This window comes from Ascidiella aspersa, chromosome 8 (genome assembly GCF_963924565.1).
Source record: "Ascidiella aspersa chromosome 8, kaAscAspe10.2, whole genome shotgun sequence".
In the NCBI taxonomy this organism is placed as follows: domain Eukaryota; kingdom Metazoa; phylum Chordata; class Ascidiacea; order Phlebobranchia; family Ascidiidae; genus Ascidiella; species Ascidiella aspersa.
The window spans coordinates 1,256,103-1,280,586 of NC_139454.1; the positions used below are offsets into that span (position 1 = coordinate 1,256,103).

General features: G+C 38.8%; 2 protein-coding genes across 2 annotated transcripts; one reads left to right on the top strand and one right to left on the bottom strand.

Moving 5' to 3' along the window:
* Positions 1 to 2,248: 2,248 nt before the first annotated feature.
* On the bottom strand, positions 2,249 to 7,346 carry LOC146134786 (uncharacterized). The gene is made up of 2 exons (XM_083395153.1): positions 5,895 to 7,346; positions 2,249 to 5,822 (listed from the first exon to the last, which is right to left on the bottom strand). Exons 1-2 carry the CDS (start codon positions 7,015 to 7,017, stop codon positions 2,644 to 2,646), a joined length of 4,302 nt encoding a protein of 1,433 aa, XP_083251279.1. The 5' UTR covers positions 7,018 to 7,346; the 3' UTR covers positions 2,249 to 2,643.
* A 1,190-nt stretch (positions 7,347 to 8,536) lies between these two features.
* LOC146134787 (presequence protease, mitochondrial-like) lies at positions 8,537 to 23,704 on the top strand. The gene is made up of 18 exons (XM_083395646.1): positions 8,537 to 8,563; positions 9,730 to 9,876; positions 10,461 to 10,549; positions 11,318 to 11,445; positions 12,916 to 13,030; positions 13,584 to 13,680; positions 14,349 to 14,483; positions 14,981 to 15,118; positions 18,137 to 18,254; positions 18,536 to 18,668; positions 18,779 to 18,976; positions 19,183 to 19,337; positions 19,614 to 19,841; positions 20,291 to 20,393; positions 21,286 to 21,426; positions 22,007 to 22,193; positions 23,042 to 23,175; positions 23,620 to 23,704. Exons 1-18 carry the CDS (start codon positions 8,537 to 8,539, stop codon positions 23,702 to 23,704), a joined length of 2,358 nt encoding a protein of 785 aa, XP_083251772.1.
* Positions 23,705 to 24,484: the final 780 nt, after the last annotated feature.

Consider the following 24,484-nt stretch of genomic DNA (forward strand, 5'->3'; position numbering starts at 1 on the left):
ATACAATAAACAAAGCCAAGGCAAAACGGAATTATTGTTTAATTATTCGCTAGTCTTCTCTGTTATCAAGTAGTAACGGTTATTAATGACGTCATAAAATAAGTCCACCATGAAAATTTGCGCCAAAACCGGCTTAAAAACTGATGAAATGATACAAGTTTTAACGTGATTTTCTGACATGTTACTTTACAAAGAAAATAGTAAACAAATTTAGTTTACAAAACCTTCAGAAAGGCAAACATAACGACTGCTCTTTATTTAAGAACCGATTAAAACTAATCAAAATGCATTAATTTAGAATATTTCGAACCGAACTTAATTCTTGTTTTCTAAACAAAATTTTAAGGTTTCCATCAAACTCACAAACTTCTAGTCGCTAATGGTTTAACAACAAGTGCTAAATGTTGGGCGAAGTACGAAGGGTCACACAGACAACCTTGCGATGCAGACTCTCGCGTCCTTTGTTCGCTCACAAACCTTCTTTCTCGTTTCGTTGGCAACTTGTCTCACGCGAGCAAGTGAATAATGGCGGCCATATTAAGTTTCCAACAAAATAAACGAGCTCTCTGTCCTGCTTTGTTTAAGTTTAACGGAACCAACGCTCGTCTTTAAATTGAAGCGGAACCGCTTCGGCCTAACCGACAAACATGGGCGTATACAAGGGAGCGTGGCCATGTCCCCAGCTGTATTTCCGCCTATTTTATTTTCCTGTTATTCACAAAGGCCAATTCAAACCAAAGTAGTCATACATAAAGACGATTTCAAAAAACACTAAAATATTTCAGTTTATCGCAAAATTTAATTACAAATGCGACTACTGTTGGACGCATGAAGTTACAGACGATTTTATAGTTTGTTTTTATACAGAGCGAAAAAGGGTTTGTCTGACATTTAATGCACGACAGGTTTGGGTTGGTCGTATTTTAAATCGGAATTGCGTCTTTTTGAAGTCAATGATATAAAGTAAATGTCATTTTGAAACAAGACTGGATTGTTGCATTCGTGTAATGCGCGTCTTGCATTTACGCAGCATTTTGTAAACAGGGGCGAAACCATTGAGGGGGGCGTGGCCATGTTCCCACCAAAATGACTTTTTTGTCTATTTTAACTAAGTAAATACAAAAAAAATAATCTGTAGGCTTAATAGTATTCTGGTAGATCTTAATACTTTTTATTCAAAAGGTTTTAGCCAAACAGGTGTCATACGTCTAATCGCGCCATCTAGACAAAGTTCTGGCAACTTAAACGATATAAAAGCATTTTGTCGCTTTGCGCGAATCGACAACATATTTGTAAAGCAGCTTTTCTATCGAAAGCCACATCTCTCCAACGTAAGACTTTAGCAAAATACGAACTATGTCGTAACTTCCCAATGGCGCCTCGGTATGATGCAACTTTGTGACGTCACGTTTATACGTAACTTAGTAACGTCACGCCGTGACGTAACTTGGTGACGTAACGTCTGAAAAAAAATTCATGGCCACCCAAACAAATCCATAGAACCGCGGCTGTTTGTGAGATACCTAAGTGCAAGGTAGAATAACTCCAGGCGTGGTTAGCGTCAATACAAATGCATAGCGCCTTGTTCACACTTGAGCTGTTTAAAAAGGACTATTGTGTTGTGGATCAAGGGTTGGGAGGGCGCTGTAACGTAAAAGTAATAAGTGACGGAATGTTATATTGTGCCAGCAACCATTGGAGCCGACGTTCTTAAACTGGGCTACGATGGAAAGTTTCTCTGGTTGTGCATTGCATTGGCGGATCCAGGATATTGTTGGGGTTTGGAAATAATTTCAAGCCTCCACAATGTTACGCCAAATCGTGACATATAAACTTTTTAATATTTTGCGTATGGGCATGTTTTTTAGCGGCCAGCGTCATATGGCAAAAATAGAACGGGTGTAAGTTTTCTCATTTTGCTGTTTTTCTTGACCAATTGCAACCAGGAACACAGTTGTTAATTACCATATATATTGAATATTTATAAGGCTGCCTGCATATATTTGCAAAAAATTGTTTATAGAGTAATAAACATACAGTCCTAATACACAATACTTTCCATATTGTTTGGCATGCATTTGAAAATAATCATTTGGGAATGCCTTAACAAGTCATTAAACAAACATTGTTATTTCTCAATATACAAAAACAATATTTAAAATAAAAAAGACCCATTAAAACATTTTTGGTAATACTTTTAGATCATGTATTACAATAAAGTGCTATGCCTTGGTATGTGTCACGAACACAAATATTGTGCGCGTTATTTAGAGAAATACTTCGACGTTTTTTCCAGTCTGAATACCCAGAAGTGTTACCCTGCAGTTAGATTTCTGAAGCACTCAAAAACACATGTTTTCACAGCCACGTTTAATGTAGAATAACCAGTTTTAACCGGTAAACATCACGCCACTTTTGGGGCATTATGACGTAACACAAAGGCAAATTGTAAACAACATCACAAAGTTTAACGCACAAGGAAAAGTTACGTGGTTAGATTCTAATTTGTGACATCACCCCCAATTCAAGAGAAATTATCCAAATTTCTGTCAACAGTTAACAAATTAGAACACAACGAAAAACACTGCGAAACGAAAACAACAAAGCACATCACGCACGATATATAGTACACAGTTACAGTATTCAGCGTAGGCGACTCATAAAGTCTGCGCCAACGTTATCCACACCCTTAATACACTCGTATTTAATACGATAATTTTGCAGGAACATTGCCCATCTCATAACGCGATCATTTGCAAATTTCGCGCTTTCCAAATACACCAATGGTTGGTGGTCTGTCTGAAGGACAAAGCCAGCACCATACAGGTATATTCTGAACTTCCGTATTGCCCAAACAATGGCAAGACACTCCTTCTCGATGGTGGAGTAGTTCTTCTCAGCGTGGTTCAACTTCTTGCTAGCATAGCTAACTGGAAAACACTTCCCATCGTGTTCTTGCATCAGCACAGCACCTAGTCCGTTGTCGGACGCATCAGTGCGCAATACAAATGGTTTAGTGATGTCAGGCAAATGAAGTATAGGGTCGTTTAAAAGACTGCCCTTCAGTGAACGGAATGCGGCCTCCTGCGCACCTCCCCAGTTCACCACATTCGGTTGACCCTTTTTTGTCAGGTCGGTCAATGGAGAAGCAACCGCTGCATACTGTGGTATAAAATCCCGGTAGTATCCGGTAAGCCCGAGAAACGATCTAACTTCTTTCTTAGTTGATGGTCTTTGCGCCATTTTAATCTTTTGGACATTGTCATTCTGGAGTCCGATAACGCCCTGGTTAATGCTGTGCCTCAGAAAATCGACGTTATCTGTACCAACCACGCACTTCGATGGCTTAATTGTAACACCTGCGTCACGAAGTCGCTGAAATAAGGTGTCTAGAACAGTCATGTGCTCCTCCCACGTCGTAGAGTGGACGATAATGTCATCAATATAACTTTCCACGTTATTAAGTCCTTGCAGCAAAATCCTCATAGCCCGAACAAATGTGGCACTGGAGTTCATCATACCGAACGGCATTTTAAGAAACTCAAAACTTCCTTCGGTGGTCACAAACGCGGTCTTTTTTATATCATCCTTTGCAACAGGAACCTGCCAGTAACCCTTCGTCAAATCGATTTTTGTAAAGAAGCGATCACCTCCAAGTTTTTGAAAAACATCCGTTACTGTCGTCATCGGCTCTGGGTCAAATATTGTCACTTTGTTTAACTTCCGATAGTCTATACAAATTCTGTTAGTCCCATCTTTCTTCGCTACAACTACCACTGAAGAGTCATATGCTGAATCGGATCGCCTAATTATGCCCAACCGTAGCATTTCGTCCATGTCCTTCTTTAAACTGTAGCGTAACTTGTATGGGACGGCGTAAGGCTTGGAACGAACTGGTCGTTCATCCGTTAACTTTACTTCGTGCTGAACGAAGTTCATGTTGCCAGGTACGTCGCTAAACACACTGCTGTAATTCTTAGCCAGTGCAGCTGCCTCTGATACCTGAGTGTCCGTCAAGTTTTTGCCGTAACTCACGTCGTTCAGAGTCCCTTTCTCGGAAAATGAACACAGCTCCAGTAAATCGTCATCATTTTCTACTTCATCCGTCAGTGTCGCCGAACACGCATCAACATTTTTCGGCTTATCAGTTGGGTCGTCAATTCGCGCGATATATTGCTTCAACAAATTAATGTGAAACGTCTTCCCTTTTCCCCCAACATCCAGCACGTAGTCGCCAAGTCCGGTCCTCTTTTGCACAACAAATGGACCCTTCCACTGCATAAGCAGTTTGTTGTTATCCGTCGGCAACAAAACGAGAGCCTTGTCGCCTTCTTCCAAACTTCTGAACTTTGATTTTTTGTCAAAATACTTTTTATACCGCTCGTGTGATTTTTCCAGCTCCGTCCGAGCAATTTTCAGTGTGTCCTCCATACGCTGCTTTAAGTCAAAAACATACCTGTAACTGCTTCGCACATTGGGTTCCGTTGACGCGTTCGTCCACAATTCCTTCAGAATAGACATGGGTCCACGGACAGTCCTCCCATACAGCAATTCAAACGGCGCAAAACCTGTAGATTCTTGCGGCACCTCACGGTAAGCAAATAACAGCGCGTTTATGTATCGATGCCACTGCTTAGGTTGGTCGCAGCACAGGCGCCTAAGCATTCTCTTCAATGTTCCATTAAACTTTTCCACCAGCCCGTTACACATCGGGTGATACGGAGTCGTTGTCAAATGACGTATTCTTAACAGTCTTTCCACCTCCTTCATGCAGTCCGATACGAACTGAGTTCCCAAGTCGCTTAAAATCTCATCGGGTATTCCGAGGCGACTGTACATATCAACTAAAGCTTCCGCCACCGCTTCGGTTGTGATCGATTTCAATGGAACCGCTTCTGGATAGCGAGTCGCATAGTCCACTAGAGTAAGTATATAGCGGTGACCGTCCTCACTCGTTGGGTAGATTGGACCAATCAAATCAACTGCCACACGTTTGAAAGGTACATCAATCAGGGGCATCTTTTCCATCGGCACCCTCGGAACGTTACCTTTGCTCACTGTCCGTTGGCATATGTCACACGACCTACAAAACCGCTTGACGTCATCCTTGAGACCGGGCCAATAAAAATCGGAAAGGATTTTATCAGCCGTCTTTTTAATGCCCATGTGTCCTCCCATCATGGCGTCGTGAGCGAGCTCCATTATTTTCCGGCGCAAGCTACTTGGTACAACCAGCTGCCGGATCCACCTTCCACCATTAACTTTTGGGTGCTGATAATTCCTATACAGTAACCCTTCATCCATTCCAAACACAGTAACCTGTTCACCTTTGACCCTTTCTTCATCCATTTCTTTCAAGGCTTGCAAAGTTGTGTCGTCGTTTTGTGCGGCCTCGAACCCGGCCTTATCAATATCAGACCACTCTTCACAACTTGGCACTTTTAATGGTTTGCGTTCCCGCTGTGCTTTCTGTGAACGAGTCTTTGCGGCACAACCTTCGTTCCACATTGGATAGGGATCGTCAGGGTCCCTGGCACCCGGTACGTTTCCTATTATCAAATCGTGCAAGGCGTCTGGCAAGCACAACGCGTCCACATCTCCTTTAAAGTATGGCGAATCGATGTGAATTCGAGCCACGTCTGCCTTAACCGTACTCGAGTCCAACAACGTAACAAAACCACTGTGCCCTGTCAGTTGACCGTCCTTGACAAATTTCCGTTTAACCACAACTCCAGTACAGCCCGTATCACGCAAAGTGTCAACCATATGATCTCCCACAAGTCCTTTACGCACTGGTAGCGGCCCGACTTCCACGGGTTTTTCTTGTGGCGTCACAAACGGCTGTATGTCTCCTTCTGAAGTTGATTTGCCAATATTATCCAGAGAGGTTGAACCAGCTCCTCCGCTCTGCTTAACTGGCCGTGACGGCGCCACACGTGATCTGCAGTCTCTCGCCAAATGCCCAGTCTTGTCACAAATAAAACATTTCCTTAAATTACGGGAATCCCCTTTCAACCGTGGACACTCTCTCGCCATATGCCCATGTTGTTTACAATTAAAGCATACGTCATAACCCTGCTGGTCAGCTTGCGGTAAATTTCTGCTAGCCGAAATTGACAAGTTTTTCCCATGTGCAGTGAGAAATTGATCCGCTACCGTGGCTAGCAACTCCAACGATTTCGGCGCCTGTTCACGCAAGTAAACTGATAGTTCCTTAGAGCACGATTTTATAAACTGTTCTTTTATAAACAAATCGCGAACTTCCTTCCATTCAGTAGAGAAACCAGACATTTCAACCCATTTTTGCAGGTAATTTTGTAAGCGCACGATGAATTGCGTAGAGCTTTCATCCGACTTGGGTTTCGCAGAACGGAATTTTGAGCGATAACCCTCCTCTGTGAGGTCATATCTATTTAACAATGTCTGCTTTAGCACATTATAATCAATTGCTTCAATATCTGACAATCGAGAATACACGTCTAGCGCTCTACCTGATAACAAAGCACTAAGAGATGTGGCCCACTCGCGCTTGTCCCAATTACTACTAGCAGCAAATCTTTCATACCTCAGTAAGTAGCTATCCAATTCATCTTTTCCGTCAACGAACGGTGGTAACTTTGGAGCTTTAGCCTTACTTACTGCTGCTACATCCTTAGCGTTGTTTGCTTCGGCTAGTTGTAACTCCAATCTTTTCATTTCTAGTTGAAATTCACGCTCCGCCTGAGCGTCAGCCATTTTCTTTTCTTCTAGCCTGTTGGCTTCAGCAATTCTCAGTTCCTCTAGCCTGTTGGCTTCAGCAATTCTCAGTTCCTCTATCTTGTTGGCTTCAGCAATTCTCAGTTCCTCTATCTTGTTGGCTTCAGCCATTTTTAGTTCTTCATTTCGTTTAGCCTCAGCCTCTAAGTCACGTTTCTCTTTCCGTTCCTCGCGCTCAATCGCTTGCTGTTCGTTCACCCACTTAAGTAAATTTTCGCCAGTTAGGCCCATGAGTTTACCAGCTTCTGCTAACTTTTCCATGGCTAACAATCTTCGTCTGTTGGTGCTGAAAAATCTGAAGAGAAGTATTTCCCGGACGAGCCCCCAGTTGTCACGAACACAAATATTGTGCGCGTTATTTAGAGAAATACTTCGACGTTTTTTCCAGTCTGAATACCCAGAAGTGTTACCCTGCAGTTAGATTTCTGAAGCACTCAAAAACACATGTTTTCACAGCCACGTTTAATGTAGAATAACCAGTTTTAACCGGTAAACATCACGCCACTTTTGGGGCATTATGACGTAACACAAAGGCAAATTGTAAACAACATCACAAAGTTTAACGCACAAGGAAAAGTTACGTGGTTAGATTCTAATTTGTGACAGTATGTTATATAAAGTAACCTTAACACATTCACTTCAAGCTTGTTTCAAGTTTTTTAATAAACGGTTATTTCTGACATTAAGTGTTGTATAAGGTGGCTGACTGAGCGGTCATCTCAACTGACCCATTATTCGACATTAAAAAAACATTTATTAGGTGTGTATAGTGGTATATTCACTAAATATAAGTAATAAATTTATACCATATGTCCTTAAAGTCCTGTTTATCGTCGAAGAATACAAGTTTTCGTATCTCCGCCAGCCATTATTTCTAAAAGTGACTTGCCCCGGTCAAGCGTGAAATCACGTGACTTCCACTAGTGTCGCTACTGCTGTTTTAATATACTATACTTACACCATTGACGATCTCTTAAAACATGAAAACCACTAAAAAATCAAAATCCCCCCATTGGGGAATCCCCACCTGGTTAAGAACCTCTGAGCGAAGCAAATACAAGTGCTGTGACGTAGTTTGGATCGGTGTCTGGAATCGTAGTTGTTTGTCTGATGCCGCTTCTAGTGCGCCAATACGCCCTGCATATTACTTATCCGTCATTTTGATGGCAACGTTTTACAACTACTTGCTTGTACAAACACCAACGTATTCTTGGCTTGTCATAGTTGGTAACTTTTAGGCTTTAAATTTGGTGCAAACCCTTACTTCCTTAATAGAAACGGCGCTGCAGGAGAATTAAGGCGAGCGTCTTTCACTGGTTTGTTTATATACTGAGCTGCTACTCGCCTGGGCGTCCCAAGCCAAGCCGTGAAGTGTCGGGTCAAGATTTAATTAGGTTTGTTTGCTTATCGATGCTGGTGTGTCTTACATAGCTGCTACAAGTGTTAATTCCCCGAGGAAAACTAATTAAAAAATTAAAATTAACATTTGCAAATCTCTTCATCAATATGAAATATTAATTACGACAAATACACGTGCATAAAATCCAGACAGAATAAAACACGAAGAAATGTATTCAAATAAAAGCAAGAAAAAACAGGCAAGTTTGAGCCTCGCATTAAACAACTGATCGAAGCAAATAGTTGATATTTCATCAAACAAGAGAAACAACCGCTGCTGTGGCTTAACCCATCCTTACTGGCCGGGTGCTTGTAACTTTTAATTGGTGATTTGTTAATTGTTTCTACAAACTAATGTTAATTATATAAGGGATTTTGCGACATGGAAACAGATGGTGGTGGTTGGCTGGTAAATGATGATTATTAGATGTTTCATGAAACCTTAGCCAGTCTACATTTCATGGCACTTCACGCCGAGATTTTGGGTGTCCAGAAATTGTGCATGTGCAACTATGTTTTATTATTTAGGTTGAAAATCCTACACAATTTAAGTGCACAATATGCCAGTACAGGTGTGCACACAAATTGATTTAAAAAAATAGCGTGTGTGCACCTGCCACAGAATGCAGACTGCTTGGCTAAGGCACAAAAAAATTATTAAAAAAGAATAGATTACCAATAAAATGTACCCGCGCTTTGTAACGTTTATCTAAAGTTGGGCGGTAAACTTATAAAACATTGCACTTTTACGTTAATATTTCATAAATATTTTATTTTTCCCAATATTAGTGACATTGTTTTGTATTGGATCCAACGTGTGCGTTTTTAACCCAAATGTCGAAAACTTGTCATTTTTATTTCATTTTTTTTTTTTTTTTGGAAGAATTTATTTCATCAAAACATGTGTGACTCTGTAAGGCTGCAGATGTGTAGTAAACACTTAAAAAAAAAATTGTAAATTCACGGTTACCATTTTTGTGGCTTTAGCTTTGAAAGCTAACTGTTTAACTATTTTATGCAATTCCTTTGTCGTTTTTGGACTCTAAACATTTACGGAAGTATGAAATACATTACACCAGTTTATAATGTTTTGTGACATTATTATTACAATGTAGACTGCACTATTACACTTTTTAATTTGTTTGTTTATTTACTGGATAAGCACTTAAATTTAAAAAAATATTTTCATATTTTAAGTAATATTCAAAAATAGTTCCTCTGTAATTTTATTGGTTATCTAGCGTTTTGCGACATTTTTAAGCCGCCTTCTTCAGAGTGAAATGCGTTAAACGCTCATAGTACAACTTAAGACGGCTTGGATAGGTTGTTGGATCGTTAAAGAAAAAACATAATAAACATATATATATTTAAACAAATTAAAAAATGTAGGATGATTTATATTACGCCTGGTAGCAAATGTTACAAATTTAAGCCTCTTTGGAATAAACAGGCATATAGCTCACCAAATTATTAGAACATATTTCTATCACTTTGTACAAAAAAATCGTGTTTTTGTGAAGAATTTTACAAATTTTTCACGTTGTTTTAAACGTTACACTATTTTTACGATCCAAGCGCCACCAGTTTTGTTTTAGTTTTTTCACGTACGGTGATCTACCACTGGAGGGCCATCTTGAGCAGATTGACTCACAAGTGATGTCGAGGTTCGAAGCGATCGAACCACAAACAAAAGTTCCGCTGCAGAAAAAGTGGAACAAGCCGGTGAGTTTGGTTTTAAGCTTACAACGTCTGTACAGGGCTGCCACAAAGTCTTGCGATCTTTAAAAGTCCTTGGATTTTAGAAAAATGATTTGCGCATTAAAGTCTTATAACAAGGGTGTCCAACTCAAACATACCGGCGTGCCAATTTTTATCTAATAACTTCTTCCCGTGCCAAAGTTTAGCAACTATTTTTTTTTTCTAATATTAAAAGCGCTTTTATACAAAAAATAAAAACAGTATAATATTATAATATCAGAAGTAATTGTTTGTTGTCGTAATTGCTGGGATTGTTTTGTATTGTGAATAAACAATTACAATTGTCTGTATAACAAATTTAGCTTTTTTGACAATTGGCTGTATTTTTGGGGCTTGCGTGCCATGTTTCATTAATGGCAAGCGTGTTGGACACCCCTGTTTCATAAATACCGAATTAAATTGCGTGTTCCGCTCATGGTTTGTGATCCAACACAACTATTTCTAGCGTAAAATTTAACAGGTTAACAACTGGAGCTAATTATAGCAAGACCACAGAAGCTCGACATAGTTCTTGGGTGTTATTTATGTCAGGTTTTCTTTTGTTTCAGCGCTCGGTTGAAGTGGGATGTCCACACGACGAACTGGCTTCGAACCCAGATAAACAAACATCATTCGCTGTCAGCTGTCTGCTTCCAGAGTGAGTTTTACAACATTTATCGCTGTACCATGGCTTAATCTCTAGCAGTGTTAATCTATTATTTATGTGCCGTAACACTGCTAGAGTAAGAAAAGCAGACACGTGCACCCCAAGGCCCCCTGTTGTACTTGAAAGGCCCCCTGTTGTACTTGAGCATGCCCCTCATAATATTTGTTTATATCACAACAAATTTTGCGCCTAAGGCGACGTTTCTCTTAATTAATTAACTTATTAATAGCCTTGTTTGCCGCCTAAACATAGCAAGGTTGATACATTCTTTAGGCGAACGCTTCATTTAAATTTAGGAGCGCAGCCAAAAAAACAGAATAATTTAGGCCAAATGTTTGTCACCGGAAAGTTGTCAAGATACTGGCATCCTGCCTAAAAGAAAAAAATGGGTAGCTTACATCTGGCCTTGTTGTCCCGCTAAAAGCTCTGCTAATTCTGTAAATATAATTTTACAATTAAAATGAGAAAATATTATTTTGAGCATTAGAGAGTATTACTTATTTCTCCTAGTGCCTAAACTTTTACGTTTTTCTGAAATTATTTTAAAATAGCAAATTTTTAACATTTTTTTAGTTGGAAACCATTTTACTCATTTTGCCTCGAATATTTGCGTTTAATACAGTTTAATGTGTCTATATACTTAATCAAAATTGCCCGCTTTGCATCTCTGTTAAGCAATATTTATTTTAGTGGTGTACTAAATCTTAACGCGTTAAAAAAACGTGATTAAAATGGAAATCACCACATTGTGCTTGCCAGGGTGTCGGATGTAGAAGAGGTGTTTACTTCGAGCATCGTGTGCGCTCTCCTAATGGACGGACCTTCATCACCTTTCTACAAATCACTCATCGAATCCGGCCTCGGCTCCAACTATTCACCCCAGGCAGGTAACAGATCATTATTGGTAGTAACTCTAACCCAGGCCCACCGGGTCAATAAGTTGTCCCGCGTCATTTTTCATCTTTTCAACTTCAATATATGAAGATTAAGTTCAGTTGAAAAATGTTGTGGGATGCAATTTAAAGTGGACTTTAATGAAATTTTAAACTCTACGACAAGTTATACAGGCTTATTGAATCCGGCCTCGGCTCCAACTATTCACCCCAGACAGGTAACACATCGCTGCAGGGGTTAACTCTTATCCACCTAATCTGGTCCACGGAATATTTCCTTGATAAAGATAAAGTACAGTTGAAATGTTGTCGGGTGCAATTTAAATGAAATTTCCATGAAATTTTAAACTCTACTCTACAGTGCACACCTAAACCGGCTTGTTACAGTTTTTAATACATAGTTATTCATAATGCATTCGTTAAGCGGTATAATTAAGCTTGACAAAAAAACAAATTGTATCCACCCAGCGATGGTCGGATACAACCCACCGTGAACGCCGAACAGTATAGCGGCCCACTATTCGCGTTTTGGGTTACTATTTTCAAATGGTTTATGTCAACTAAATTTTTTTTTTTTCGTGCGTTTTTTTTTTTAATTTTTTTTTGTTTTTTTTTGCGTTTTTTTTTTCAATTTTGTTTGCGTTTTTTTTTGCGTTTTTTTACATATTTAGTCTCAGTAACATATTGCTGCTCTTGTTAACTGTAAACCATAGGTCAGTCAAGTTTTCCACAAGGATTGGTTAACTGTTAGGGTTTAGAATCGCGGGCCTGAGGTAAACTTTGTGTCAAACAAGTTGGTTATCGTTAAACGAACGATATTTAAACAACATCGCAATAAAAACTGCGGTGAGCCTTAGTAAGCTGCATTGTCGTGCCATTTAAAAGTTTATCGAAATTTACTTTGAATTGCATCCACATTATTGCACATGCACTCCCCTTTGTTAAGAAAATATACCATGGGCCCGATTAATTAACTATTTGAGTGGATCTGGCACACAGGCCTTAGTTTAGTTCCCCCTGTTGTAAACCAATTAAAACAATATGCAAGCTTGTTTGAATTTATACAGATTTTTTTTAAATCTGTCTGAATGCGAATGGTGAAAAACAAACGATTCTGTTTTCACATTAATTGATTAAGATCAAACTAAGCAGAAAACTTTATTTGAAATAAGAAACTGATGATTCTGATAAGAGTGAATTATATTTGTGGTATAACATCCAAACAAACTGATTTTCGTTTTACCAAGTTTAGGATTTTGTTTTTAACTTTATGTTTGTATTGAAATAATTAACTTTTTCGTCATAACACTTTTATTAAATGTTTTCCCCAAATTTTTCTAAAAACGTAGGTTTTAACAATTTGCTTCACAAAAATATATTATTACATAAGCAACTAAAATACTAACACTTGTTGCAAACATGACCCAGCTTTAATTTCCCGCTTATTTTGCTCGAATTGGACAGGTTACCACGGCCACCAGAGGGAAGCAGTGTTCAGCATCGGCTTGCAAGCTCTAGCGACCTCTGACGTCGGGAAAGTGAGGGATTTAATCGAGGAAACAACCCGACAAGCTGCAAAGTAAGTTGCGGTGAAAATAAAATCCCGGTAAATAATCGTAAAATCATGTGTTTGCAGATGCTGCCAAATATGACAAAAAGAATCCATTTAAAAAAATTCTGTTTAAAACAAAAGAAAAACCTAAATGAAAAAGTCCATAAAAATTACACCATAAAACAAAAAAATTGTTTAAAACGAACGGAAAAAATTAAAATGAAAAAAAATCCATTTTTGAAAATAAATCTATTTTATAAAGAAAGAAAGAAATCTATTTTTAAAACATTACAATTATTCGAGTAGGATTAGTTTTCCTGTGTCACCTTACTCAAACGCAGTCCCTCTTTTTCCGGTTTGGGGGGATAAATAACAATTAATTAGGACGTACTACTTACTAGTACCACCACAAGGAAAAAATAACACTTGGAAAATTTATAAAAAAAATATTTTAATTTGTAAAACAAAAAGAAACGACAAACAAACATTGTTTTTGTTTATATCCTAAACTTGTACAAACTAAACCGCTTCTATATTCTCTCTACCTTTTGTGAACTATGATGCTATTATGACGTCACAGGGACGGTTTTCCACGTGATCGCGTCGACGCGATTCTCCACCAAGTTGAATTGCAGCAGAAACACCAGAGCAGTCGTTTCGGGCTCGGGATGGGATTCGTGAGTCCGGAAAAATAATTAAAATACTTCGATATAAAGTTTGTAAAATTAAATACAACAACAACAAGATATGTGGAATCTGTTATTTTGGTATCGTTTTATTTCGTTTTAATCATTCACCAAGTTTGTGAATCGTTCTGGGAAATATTTTCTTAGGATGAAAATTTTGAAAAATACTGGAGGTGACCACCTTTAATTTAATTCAGCGTAATTATTTTTTTGCGTCGAAACCGTATTTTAAACCAGGGCTGTGGACTCGGGACTCGAGTAAGACTTCGTAAAACTACCCGGGTCCGACGTGCGCATGCGAACTATTTAATTTGGAAACTGATATTGTAAATGTGTAATAGCATATTGTGGATATTTTCTAACCTCATATTGTGTGTGGATGAGTTATATGACACCCCTATAAGTGGATTGCTAAATATCCACCGCATTTTGGTTTCGTAAATTGGCGGGATACAGGCTGTAGAGTCAGGGCTGGACCCGGGACTCGACAAAATCGCACATTTGGCCTCGGGTGCATTTTTTTGGCCGGAGTCAAACTCGGCTTCAATTTTTGCGCCGGGATCAGACTCTGGTTATGTTTAACCGACCCCGCAGCCCTGCTTTAAACATCAAGCCAAATATTTTAATTCCGCGGTGATTCGAGCTTGGATTTCCCACAGAATCTGATGCCGACCTGGCAACATGGCGTCGACCCAACAGAGTCGCTGAAAGTTGATCAAATTGTCGCGAAATTCCGCAAAAAGATCGACGACGACCCCGAGTTTCTGAAACGAAAATGCGAGCAATATTTCACGGTAATTACCTTTTTAATTTTTTTTTTTTATTCAAACCAAGTTTTGTTATTATAAATGTGATTTGTTGTCCGTGCAGCTGACTGGAAGGTCTATTCGACCCATCGCTGCTCCGGCCGTATCGCGCATCAGTTTGTTTCTTGTCATACTTTGTGTATTTTACTTTCAGCGTCAACGAAAAAATAAACATGACCTACGTAATTTGCTTTTCATAAACACTTTTTACGTGTAGATTCAAGCTTCATGTTTGACACATGTGTTCTACACCGCAAAAAGCAACATTTTTTATCAGATGTTAAAAATAAATGAAGAATTATTGGAAATTACGACCTCCAGTCATTATGTTAAGATTTATTTCAAAACGATCACAAAATTCTTCCTACTTCTGTATGGGCTTTGACATACATTCTACGTCTAACTACAACCTCCAACCAGTATTGTCCAAAACTTATATAAACCTTTATTAACTTATGACGTATTCTTTTGTTGTTTTGTCACAGAACAACAATCACCGTCTCGAGCTCACCATGTCACCTGACCAAGATTTCAAGCGAAAGTCGGACGAACAAGAACTGCGCAAACTTGAAGGTCGAACAAGTGACCTTGACCCACACGAGAGGAAAGAAGTCTTCAAACAGGTATGACGTCATCAATTACCACTAGATGGAGTACTCGTTGTAAGGTGCTTTCCCTTTTGAGAGAACATAATGGCTGTAGAGAATTTATTAAAGTTATAAATTAAGGCTGGAAATTTTCGGCCCATATCTGTTTTTGTTTACAGAACCAAGTTAAGGAAACTATTAATGAACATGCGACGATTTAATCTGTTTTGCTGGTTTGATCGTGAAAATAAAAACTAAATGTAATTAGTATCGAAACGTAAGAAACCCAGGTAAGTGTAAGGCTGGTAAATAGCGCTACTTACAACGTCCAACTATCACTTCCAAGCCACCTATACTAACCCAGGCTGGCAGAATCTTGCCAGCCTTCTGGTGACAAGCATTTTTGGCCTAAATTCTTTGGTTTTTTGGTCGTGCCCCAAACTTAAATGATGTGTTCGTCAAAGGAATGTATCAACCTTGCCATGTTTAGGCGATGAACAAGACTATTAAGAAATAAGTGAATCATCCAAAAGTTAAAAGCGAGAATTTTTTTTTTTTGAACTGGGAGAAATTTTTAATAAAAAAATAACGGTGTGTTTAGAGTCACACAGCAAGTGCAACATGCCATAGTATGAATAATATCTGTTAGCTGTAGATATGCTTCAGAGACACAGTCATAGCTAAACGAAGCCGAAGGTCGCGCGAAAAATTTTTGAGTTTACGTTATTAAAACAGCCAAAAATATAGTTTAAGCCCTAAATGGAACAGCATGGCCTAGTTACTAGTACATCCTCGCTAGTCGCTATGCCCATGCAAATGGCATACCTGTGTCCAGGGGAGTATCCAGAAATTCGAAAAGGGGGGTCTGAATTTTCAACTTAGGGAATTCCCCGTTGTTTTTTCGTCTGACGTTAATGATGTCATAAAATAGCGATGGTAGTGACGTCACAAACAAGAAAAAAAAACATCCGAAACAGCCAATTAACGTCCAGCAAAAGCGGACATTTAGACGGAAAGCGAACACGTGCGTTGTTGACAATCCTGCCAGGCGCCAGCTGCCCGCTTAGTGTGCAATCGTTACCTTTAGGCGAAAAACTAAACCAAGACCGTGAAATATGTGTGATTGATTTTTGGTAGATCCATGTACGGGACTACGCTACAATTACAAGCACGTCTTTCGCCATCTGCAATACTAAACGGAGATCGTTTCTCCCGGGTGTTTTTTTTCGATTAGCGCGACATATGAAACCACTTTGAAGAAACTGTATAACTTTAATAGTTAGTTAATCTAGTTCAGCGTTTGATAACCGTTTTAAGTTTGGGCGCAACTGGCGAGCGAAGCGAGCGCGATTTTTTTTTTTTGGTATAACGGCATTTCTGTTAAATTTCTTGCAAGTTTTTATTACATTGCCGAAATTAAAAAATGTTATATGTCAAATATTTTTGAATACGTTTTCGGTTTGCGACGCACTTTGCAGCTTTCCACGGCGCAACGGTAAAGAAGCGCTGATCTAGTTCAAAATACAGCATCAAAACTTTAGCAAACCGGACGTATAGTGAGATGATTCGCACGAAGCACGAAAATTTTTCGCACTTACGTAGTTAAAATAGTCAAAGTATTTGAAATGGACTCGTGTATAGTTTGTCAAAGAGGCGACGGGCCCGCTACAGTAGGTTGCCGACCCCAGTCTTTCACCACCCCATCCGTCAGAAATCAGTGCAGTTCTAAGCAAAAAGGTCTACGACAATCAGTGCATTCAAAGGATCAAAAAGACCGACTTTTAGACTTTGAGGTCTTGGACAATGCACTAATTTGCATTAACAAATGTGCATAAGAAGATTAAGTTTAACAATACTTGACCCAACCAAACCCAAACGCTAACCAGCGCCCTAACCCAAATAATGTGCGATAATTTAATAATTATAACGCTTCAGGCCCCAATACCTCAATTTGTGACGTAATAATCTTAAATACAATGGATGAGAAACCATCCGAGTTTGGGCTTTTTCCCCCAGCATTTAAAGAATTATTAAAATAACGCACATTATTTGGGTTAGGATTCGGGTTAGCGTTAGGGTTTAGGTGGGTCAAGTGTTATTAATCCTATCTCATATTTTTTGTTATCTTTTCTGAACTTTTAATGAATATATTTAATTTATCTTCGCCGGGAGTTTACCTAAAGGTCCAAATCAGTGCATTGCCAGGACCTCAAGGTCTAAAAGTCTAGACTTTTCTGCCATTGGATGCCCTGATTGTCGTAGACCTTTTTGCTTAGAAATGCACTGATTTCTAACGGATCGGGTGCTTTCACCAATATCTGATAATAACGCAGACAACAAACAGCGAGAAACATCAGCACCGTCTAACTCGACGTTTTCAGAGAGAAAAAAGCGGAAACCGCTTGACTAATATTATTAATTGTCTAACACACACTTGCTAATCAGCCAACCCGAACGAATAACGAAAGGCGAAAGAGAAAAACTATCTAGCGTTTACGGTCGACCAAACAAAAGACGAAAAACGGCGTTTTGCGTTTGATTTTGGTTTCGCATTAGCTTAAGACGCGAGACCCAATTACATTTAAAAACACGCAGCTTCGGACGGTGAGTAAAACTCTGACAAAAACGAACACAAAACGATAATGTCACTTACGAAAAGGGGGGGTCCGAACCGCCAAAAATATTGAATATGCGTAGAACAAGCACACGTTCGTTTGGAAAATTGATCTTTTTTTTTAGTTTTTTTTTTTTTGGACCAATTTCTTCGGTTTTCCGCCTGACTCTTCGGCCGACATAGTCGCCAAGTCGCCAGCTTTCTGCCATACTGTACTAACCCTGAAAATATGCAAACTAACCCATTTCGCATCTAACCCATAAAAAATATGACGAGATCGAGCTTAAGGAAAAGCTGTAACTTGTCTTCGATTAATTTGTAAGTGTTTTAAGCCCAGCTTAAATTCTGTTTAGAAAGGTTTTGTAGTAATCAAATTGTAAATTTATTATTGTGTTAACCGTGGCAGTAACATTTTTAAAGATAGAACTTATTATTTGCAGGGGGAGGAACTGTCGTTTGCGCAACAACAAGTTGATGACGTCAGTTGCCTGCCGACCCTTTGCGTCACCGATATTCCACGTCAGCAACAGAACTATGACGTCACATTACGTCACTCAGGTTTGCGATACGCGGCGAAATGTTCGAGATTTCTATTGACGACTAAGATTGACCATTAAAAATCATGTAAGCAGCGAAATTAAAATGCGGAGTGTAATGTTTTTTATTTGTAAAAAAATTCATGTTATAGAAGATCACAGAAGATTAGAATGACGGAAAATCCTTTTACATTTATCACCCGACTACGCTTATTACGAACTAGCCTGTGGTGAGAATCGAACTCATGACCTTGTTGCGTCACAAAGCGATATAAATCGACATTGTGACGTTGTTGTTTCAAGATGGCGCCCCACTGCTGGTCACGTGCTGCCAACCGACCAATGGGGTGGCTTACTTCGACGCGATGTTTCCCGCCAACCAACTCAGTGAAGAACTCAAGCCTTACTTGCCCATATTCGCTGACGTCATCACCAAGTAAGTCGCTGACGTCATCATCAAGTAAGTCACTGACGTCATTATCAAGTAATCGGTGACATCATCACCAAGTGAGTCACTGACGTCATCTTTTTTGTTTACTTCACCAGAATGGGAACAAGATCTACTGATTACGTCACAATGTCGCAGCGCGAAGAACGATTCACCGGCGGCCTAAGTGCAACTGTGACGTCACAGTGTGGACTCGAGGACCCGATGACGTCAGAGACGGGGATTCACCTCCACTCTCATTGTTTGGATCGCAACGGAGTGGAAATGTTGGATTTGTGGCGCGAGATTATCAACCAGTGAGTTCACTTCGTTCTAATGCCATTATGGCGTAGGTTGGCCACGCTTTGTGACGCTGTTTATGGTTGTTTGTGACGTAATCCTACCTGCTTTTGTGACGTAATTCTACCTGCTTTTGTGACGTAATTCTATCTGCTTTTGTGACGTAATCATACCTGCTTTTGTGACGTAATTCTACCTGCTTTTGTGTCGTATATTTTTCCAGGGTTGTGTTTGACGACTTGGAGCGATTGAAGACCCTGATTGGCCAGAGCGCCCAGGATCTGACCAATAGCGTGTCGTTTAATGGTCACGTGTTCGCGATGCGGAGTGCAGCCAAGCACCTGGCGCCCTCTGCCGGATACAACGAAATGTTTTCAGGTTCGTATTTTTTTCTCGTTTCGACAAAAGTTTTCCAACCTGGAACTTCCAGTTGTTTTATATTTAGTAAATTTTTCCAGGCCTTATTAAGTGGCTTGTGTGCGATGCTGAAACAACAAAAAACAAGTTTGGTTTTAACAAAAATAGATCGGAACTCGGTTTAAATCACAAGCTTCGACAAATTAGATTAACAGCGAATCTGTAATTAGTTTCACAAGAAACTAGAGTTTTAAGTTTTTAATTTTTAAGCAAATTATAAATTTATTTTTCTTCCAGGACTCACTCAAGTCAACTTCATCAACTCTATCGCCGAATCCCCGGATCATATAAGCGACGTCGCCGAGAAATTACGTCACATCGCACGTCACCTTCTGTGCAATGACGTCACCGAAACTCCACGCTTCGCGCTCCACGCCACACCGGACGCCATGACGTCATTTGTGACGTTAGTGAACGGTTTGATCGAAGATTTGCCGAAGGGAAAGAAACAGGAAACTTATTGCAGTGAGTTGCTACTTCGTGACGTAACTTTTTTTTAGATTGTTACTTAATGACGTCACTTGTTAGGTTATGACGTTGTGACGTCACTTTTGTAAGTTATTACGCCATGACGTATTTTTTAGGTTGTTACGTGAATGCGTCATTTTTTTACGTTATTATGTGATTACGTCACATTTATAATTGTGTAACTATTGTGGGACAATCGCTGGGTGCGGGTTTAAACAACTTAAATTTATTTCAAAACGACATTCAAGTTGATTAATTTATAGCAAAGGTAATTAAATTGCATTTGTTTGATGAAAAGAAAGATTTTTACAATTGATTACCAACTCGTCTTCATGGATCTTATATTCCGCTCTTATGTTGTGAAACCCGCAATAACGTACTGGAAGCGCTGAGATTCGAACCCACAACCCCCAACTCTTGGTCTTCTAACACTTCTATGTTCCCAGACAACTTCATGTCGAGTGGAGAGCTCTGTGCTGCACCCAGTGGCGGCATTCAGTCGTTAGTCAAGTGGAACGAATTCGAATCAAGGATGGCGGGAAAGTTGAAGTGAGAAAAGTTTGTATCAAGTTTGAATTGGCGAAAAAATGTGAAAAATTGGGATAAAAATGCCAGGGTTTCTCAACACTGCTCGTTCATCGGCTGTTTTTTACTTTGTTTGTTTATTTATAAAAAGACAGAAACAAATAAACAGATAATTTTTTACTTTACGATTTTAACTGAACCTTCAATCAATGTATATTTTTATTAGAAATAAATAAAATTCCAATTTTTTAAGCTTAGAGTGGGACTTTGTTGTTAGCAGTGACGTCATAGTGGGATGTGTTTACTTGCCTATAAATGTGTTGGGACCAATTTTTGCTTTCAGAGTTTGTTTTTGGGGTTTAACAATTCTTTTTTCTTGTATTTCGATGAAACAGCTTTTAAATTGTGTCAAGAAAAAACATATCGATTTAAAAAAAAAGTCTTGAAAAATAATTTTGTTGAAACAACAAAACAAATACATTGTGGGCTAACATAATATGATCAATGTGGTTTGCAGCAGTCTTTCAATTGTTAACCAGGTAATTATGACCTTTTTTGTGTTTTACCAAAACGTTAGGTTTGGGGTGGGGGAGGCAAATATGTTTAGAGTCTACAGACATATACGAGGAAATAAATAAGACGGATTTGTGAAAAGCTAGGTTCGCAGAGTAGGTAGTTTATTTTATTAAGCACTGCTCCTAGTGGCTTCATTCCAGACATGACCGTGTTTCTGTAAAAACCTACTTTTGTTGCGGTGTAAGTTAAGTTTTATATTTATTTTGTGTTGGTAACTTTGTGTATTTATTCATTGAAATTAAGGAACTAGGTTGTTCTAATCACCATTGTGTCTTTCCAGTCGCTAAACCCTCCATTAAGTCCTAGTTTTGTGAACAATATTGAAACCCTTTTCTTCCAGATGCCACCACTCGCTCCCTCTAGCGGTCAACTTCGTATCGCTGGGCATCCGCACGGGGGCGCCATACGCGCACGGGGACGCCCCTGCACTGAGAGTGCTCGCAAGGTTGATGTCGGCCAAATACCTTCACCGGGAGATAAGGTGCTTTGTTGTGGATAGATTAGGCGAAATAATTCACCTTAAACTGAAATAACATTAGTTTTGTTAACTTTTTTACCTCAAATTTTCTAGTTTTTCACCAAATGTTATCTGAGAAAATGGATCTCAGTCAATTTAAAAAAAATTGCCTGGAAAACGTAGTAAGTTTTTTCTTTTTTTGCAATGTTTATAAAAGATAAGTAACTGTTTTTCAAAATTTTTGTACAACTTTGGGTTATAGTTAGACGTAGAATGAATGTTAAAGCCCATACAGAAGTAGATATTATTTTGAACGATTTCGAATAAATTTTAAGACAATGGCTGTAGTTTGTAGTTAGACGTAAAATAATGATCAAGCCAATACAGAAGTAGGAAGCATTTTGTGAACGTTTCCAAATGTTATCCATTTTAATTCCCCAGCTTTATCCAAACCTTGTTTATTAACTTTTCGTCTTCCTAAAACCAAAACCTTATGATCCGTAAATAAAAGCACGAACATATAAATGTAGCCCGTTCTTTAAACACCTGAAGCCCCGTTTTTTTCCACGTCGCAATATTAACCCCAGTTTTCCCCTCACCCCAGGGAAATGGGGGGCGCGTACGGGGGTGGGGCCAAGCAGGGTGACGACGGGGTGTTCCGCTTCTTTACATACCGAGACCCCAACAACGTCAGGAGCCTAGAGCGCTTCCACGATTCGGTTGAGTGGGCACGGGAAGGAAACTACGACGCACGGGAAATCAGTGAAGCGAAGCTGGCAGTCTTCCAAACCGTGAGTTTGCGACGAAAGTTTGTATGAGGTGATATGCACGCATCAGTAATGTAGCTTGATAATCAATTTCAAAGCCAAAAAGGTCGAGTAGATCGACATCATCTTGATTTAGACGTTTCGATACGAACTTGTATCATCTTCGGTTAACGTCATTATAATACAAGTTAAATTGCAAATCATGACTAGAAATGCTGAAAAAATTTTGCATGAAGAAAAATATTTTTTATTTAATATTATCGAACATACCTGTTTGGAATGCAGCCAAGTTTTCGAGAAGTCGCCTCTCGGTTGAGGGGATTCCTGTTTCCACCTGACCCTGGTGAAGTTGTGTTTAACTTAATCGTTTACAACGCATTGATAGTTGGCTATAGAAATGTAATGTAGCTTGATATTGAGAAACTAAAAAGATCGAGTAAAACGACATGATCTTGATAAAGATACATCTTGTATCACCATCAGTTATTATGATAAATTTCGCATCGAACGCCTTTCTTAAGATGATTTCAATCTACTCGACCTTTTTGGCTTTGACATTTATTTCAAGCTATTTTACAATTCATTTTAAAGTTAACAACTTTCGAAAAACCAAATTTCAATGTAAATATTTTTTTAGCTTACATTGCTTAACTAATTTTTGTATTTTAGTTGTCCCATCTAAATGATTTGCGCTTTGTAACTTACTAACCCTCGGTAAAAATTTGTAAAAAGGCTCTTAAATTTCAACTCAAACATAATTAGAAGCAATTTGATTTTTTCAGCTTATGCAGGTTTTAGAGCTTTGTAGTATTTTAAAATTCACCCGAACCCAAATAATTCAACTTATTTATTAATTTTTTTTTTTTTTTAAGGTCGATTCCCCTCTCTCACCGTTTTCCAGGGGACTTCCCCTATTCACAACCGGGTTGAATGACGTCATTAGACAGAAACACCGCGATCGACTGCTAGATGTCACTAAAGAGCAACTCGTAGAGGTAGCTTCAAGGTCAGTGACTTCGAGGTCGCTCGAAGAGATTGTGACGTCATTTAGTCCATTGTTATGCGATTGTTGAATGACTTTTCGGGTTCTTTATGGCGTATCATTGTTACGTATGCAATGTAAACAAAGGATTCGCCTTAAGTGAAACAATTTTTTTGTTAAACAAAGCGGAAGAGCGTCAAATATTCCTTTGTTTGTTTTTGGCGGCAAACTTGGTTGCAGAATTGCGGCATTATTACGTCACTTTATGAAAGATGAACATTAAACATCCACGTGTTCAACAATTGCGATCTAGTTGTCATATTGGGCAAATACTATTTTGGCACAAATTTCAAGACTTCTACAGATTAACATGAAATTTACGCAATATTTTACCCTATTTCAGATTAGTTTTCCCAGTATTTCATTTTAAGTGCTTTTTTATGGCTCGCTGCCAACTTAACTTTGCAGATATCTCGCCCAACCTTCGTACACTTGCGCTGCAGTCATCGGACCGAACCATTCCGACCTAAAGGAGTTCGCTCACAACGGTTGAAGATCTACAACCCCCGTTTTATTTTGTCTTTTTCGAATAAACTGCTTCGCTAATTGTTGATTTTTTGCCTGGGTTAAAAACAAGGCGATTTTTTTCACCTAAAAAAGGAGAAATTTTGACCTATTTTTAATACATTGATATAAACGCCATATTGTTGTTTACAATATCCCAGTAGTGTCTTGGCGTGGTCAGTCACTTGTTTTAATGTTTTACGGACAACAGGTGGAACAAATTTTTTTTTTTTTGGTTTATTCACATATTTAAAAAAATATATATTTGTAGTACAAAACAACAAATTTCCTATCGTTGTTTGAAAACGGTTACTCAATAGACGCCATATTGAAATAAATATGAAATAGATCGTCCGACCTATCATGTCATCAAAATATGGGATAGTTGCGAACTACAGCTGAAAAAACACCAATTACTATTTGCTACGTTTGTCCAAGTCCGAGATACACAATTCTCTTAAGCAAAAACAAAGTTTAATCTAACCTAATGCTATAAACCAGGCCTGTGTTGGCTGAACGACCATTTCAAAGAAGCTCCTTAGCCTACAGTTTTTGTGCAGTTTGTGAATGAATAGGACAATTTTTTTTTGATTAACCCAGTAGCTTGTTTAACAGTTGTTTTAAGTGGAGGTGCTTTTCTTAGTGAACAGCCAAAATACCTAACAAATTTACAAAACGGTTAGCCATTAACGGTAGTCCAATAATAAAGCTTTATGTAAATTCTATTTCCTTTTGCCAAAACTGTAACACCAAAATGTTATTACCGGAA

Coding starts and splice junctions, on each gene's coding strand:
- LOC146134786 (XM_083395153.1), bottom strand. CDS start 7,017: ATGGAAAAGTTAGCAGAAGCTGGTAAACTCATGGGCCTAACTGGCGAA. Junction 5,823..5,894: donor TAAGCAGAGCGGAGGAGCTG/GTTCAACCTCTC, acceptor TGACGCCACAAG/AAAAACCCGTGGAAGTCGGG.
- LOC146134787 (XM_083395646.1), top strand. CDS start 8,537: ATGGAAACAGATGGTGGTGGTTGGCTG. Junction 9,877..10,460: donor AGAAAAAGTGGAACAAGCCG/GTGAGTTTGGTT, acceptor CTTTTGTTTCAG/CGCTCGGTTGAAGTGGGATG. Junction 10,550..11,317: donor GTCAGCTGTCTGCTTCCAGA/GTGAGTTTTACA, acceptor TGTGCTTGCCAG/GGTGTCGGATGTAGAAGAGG.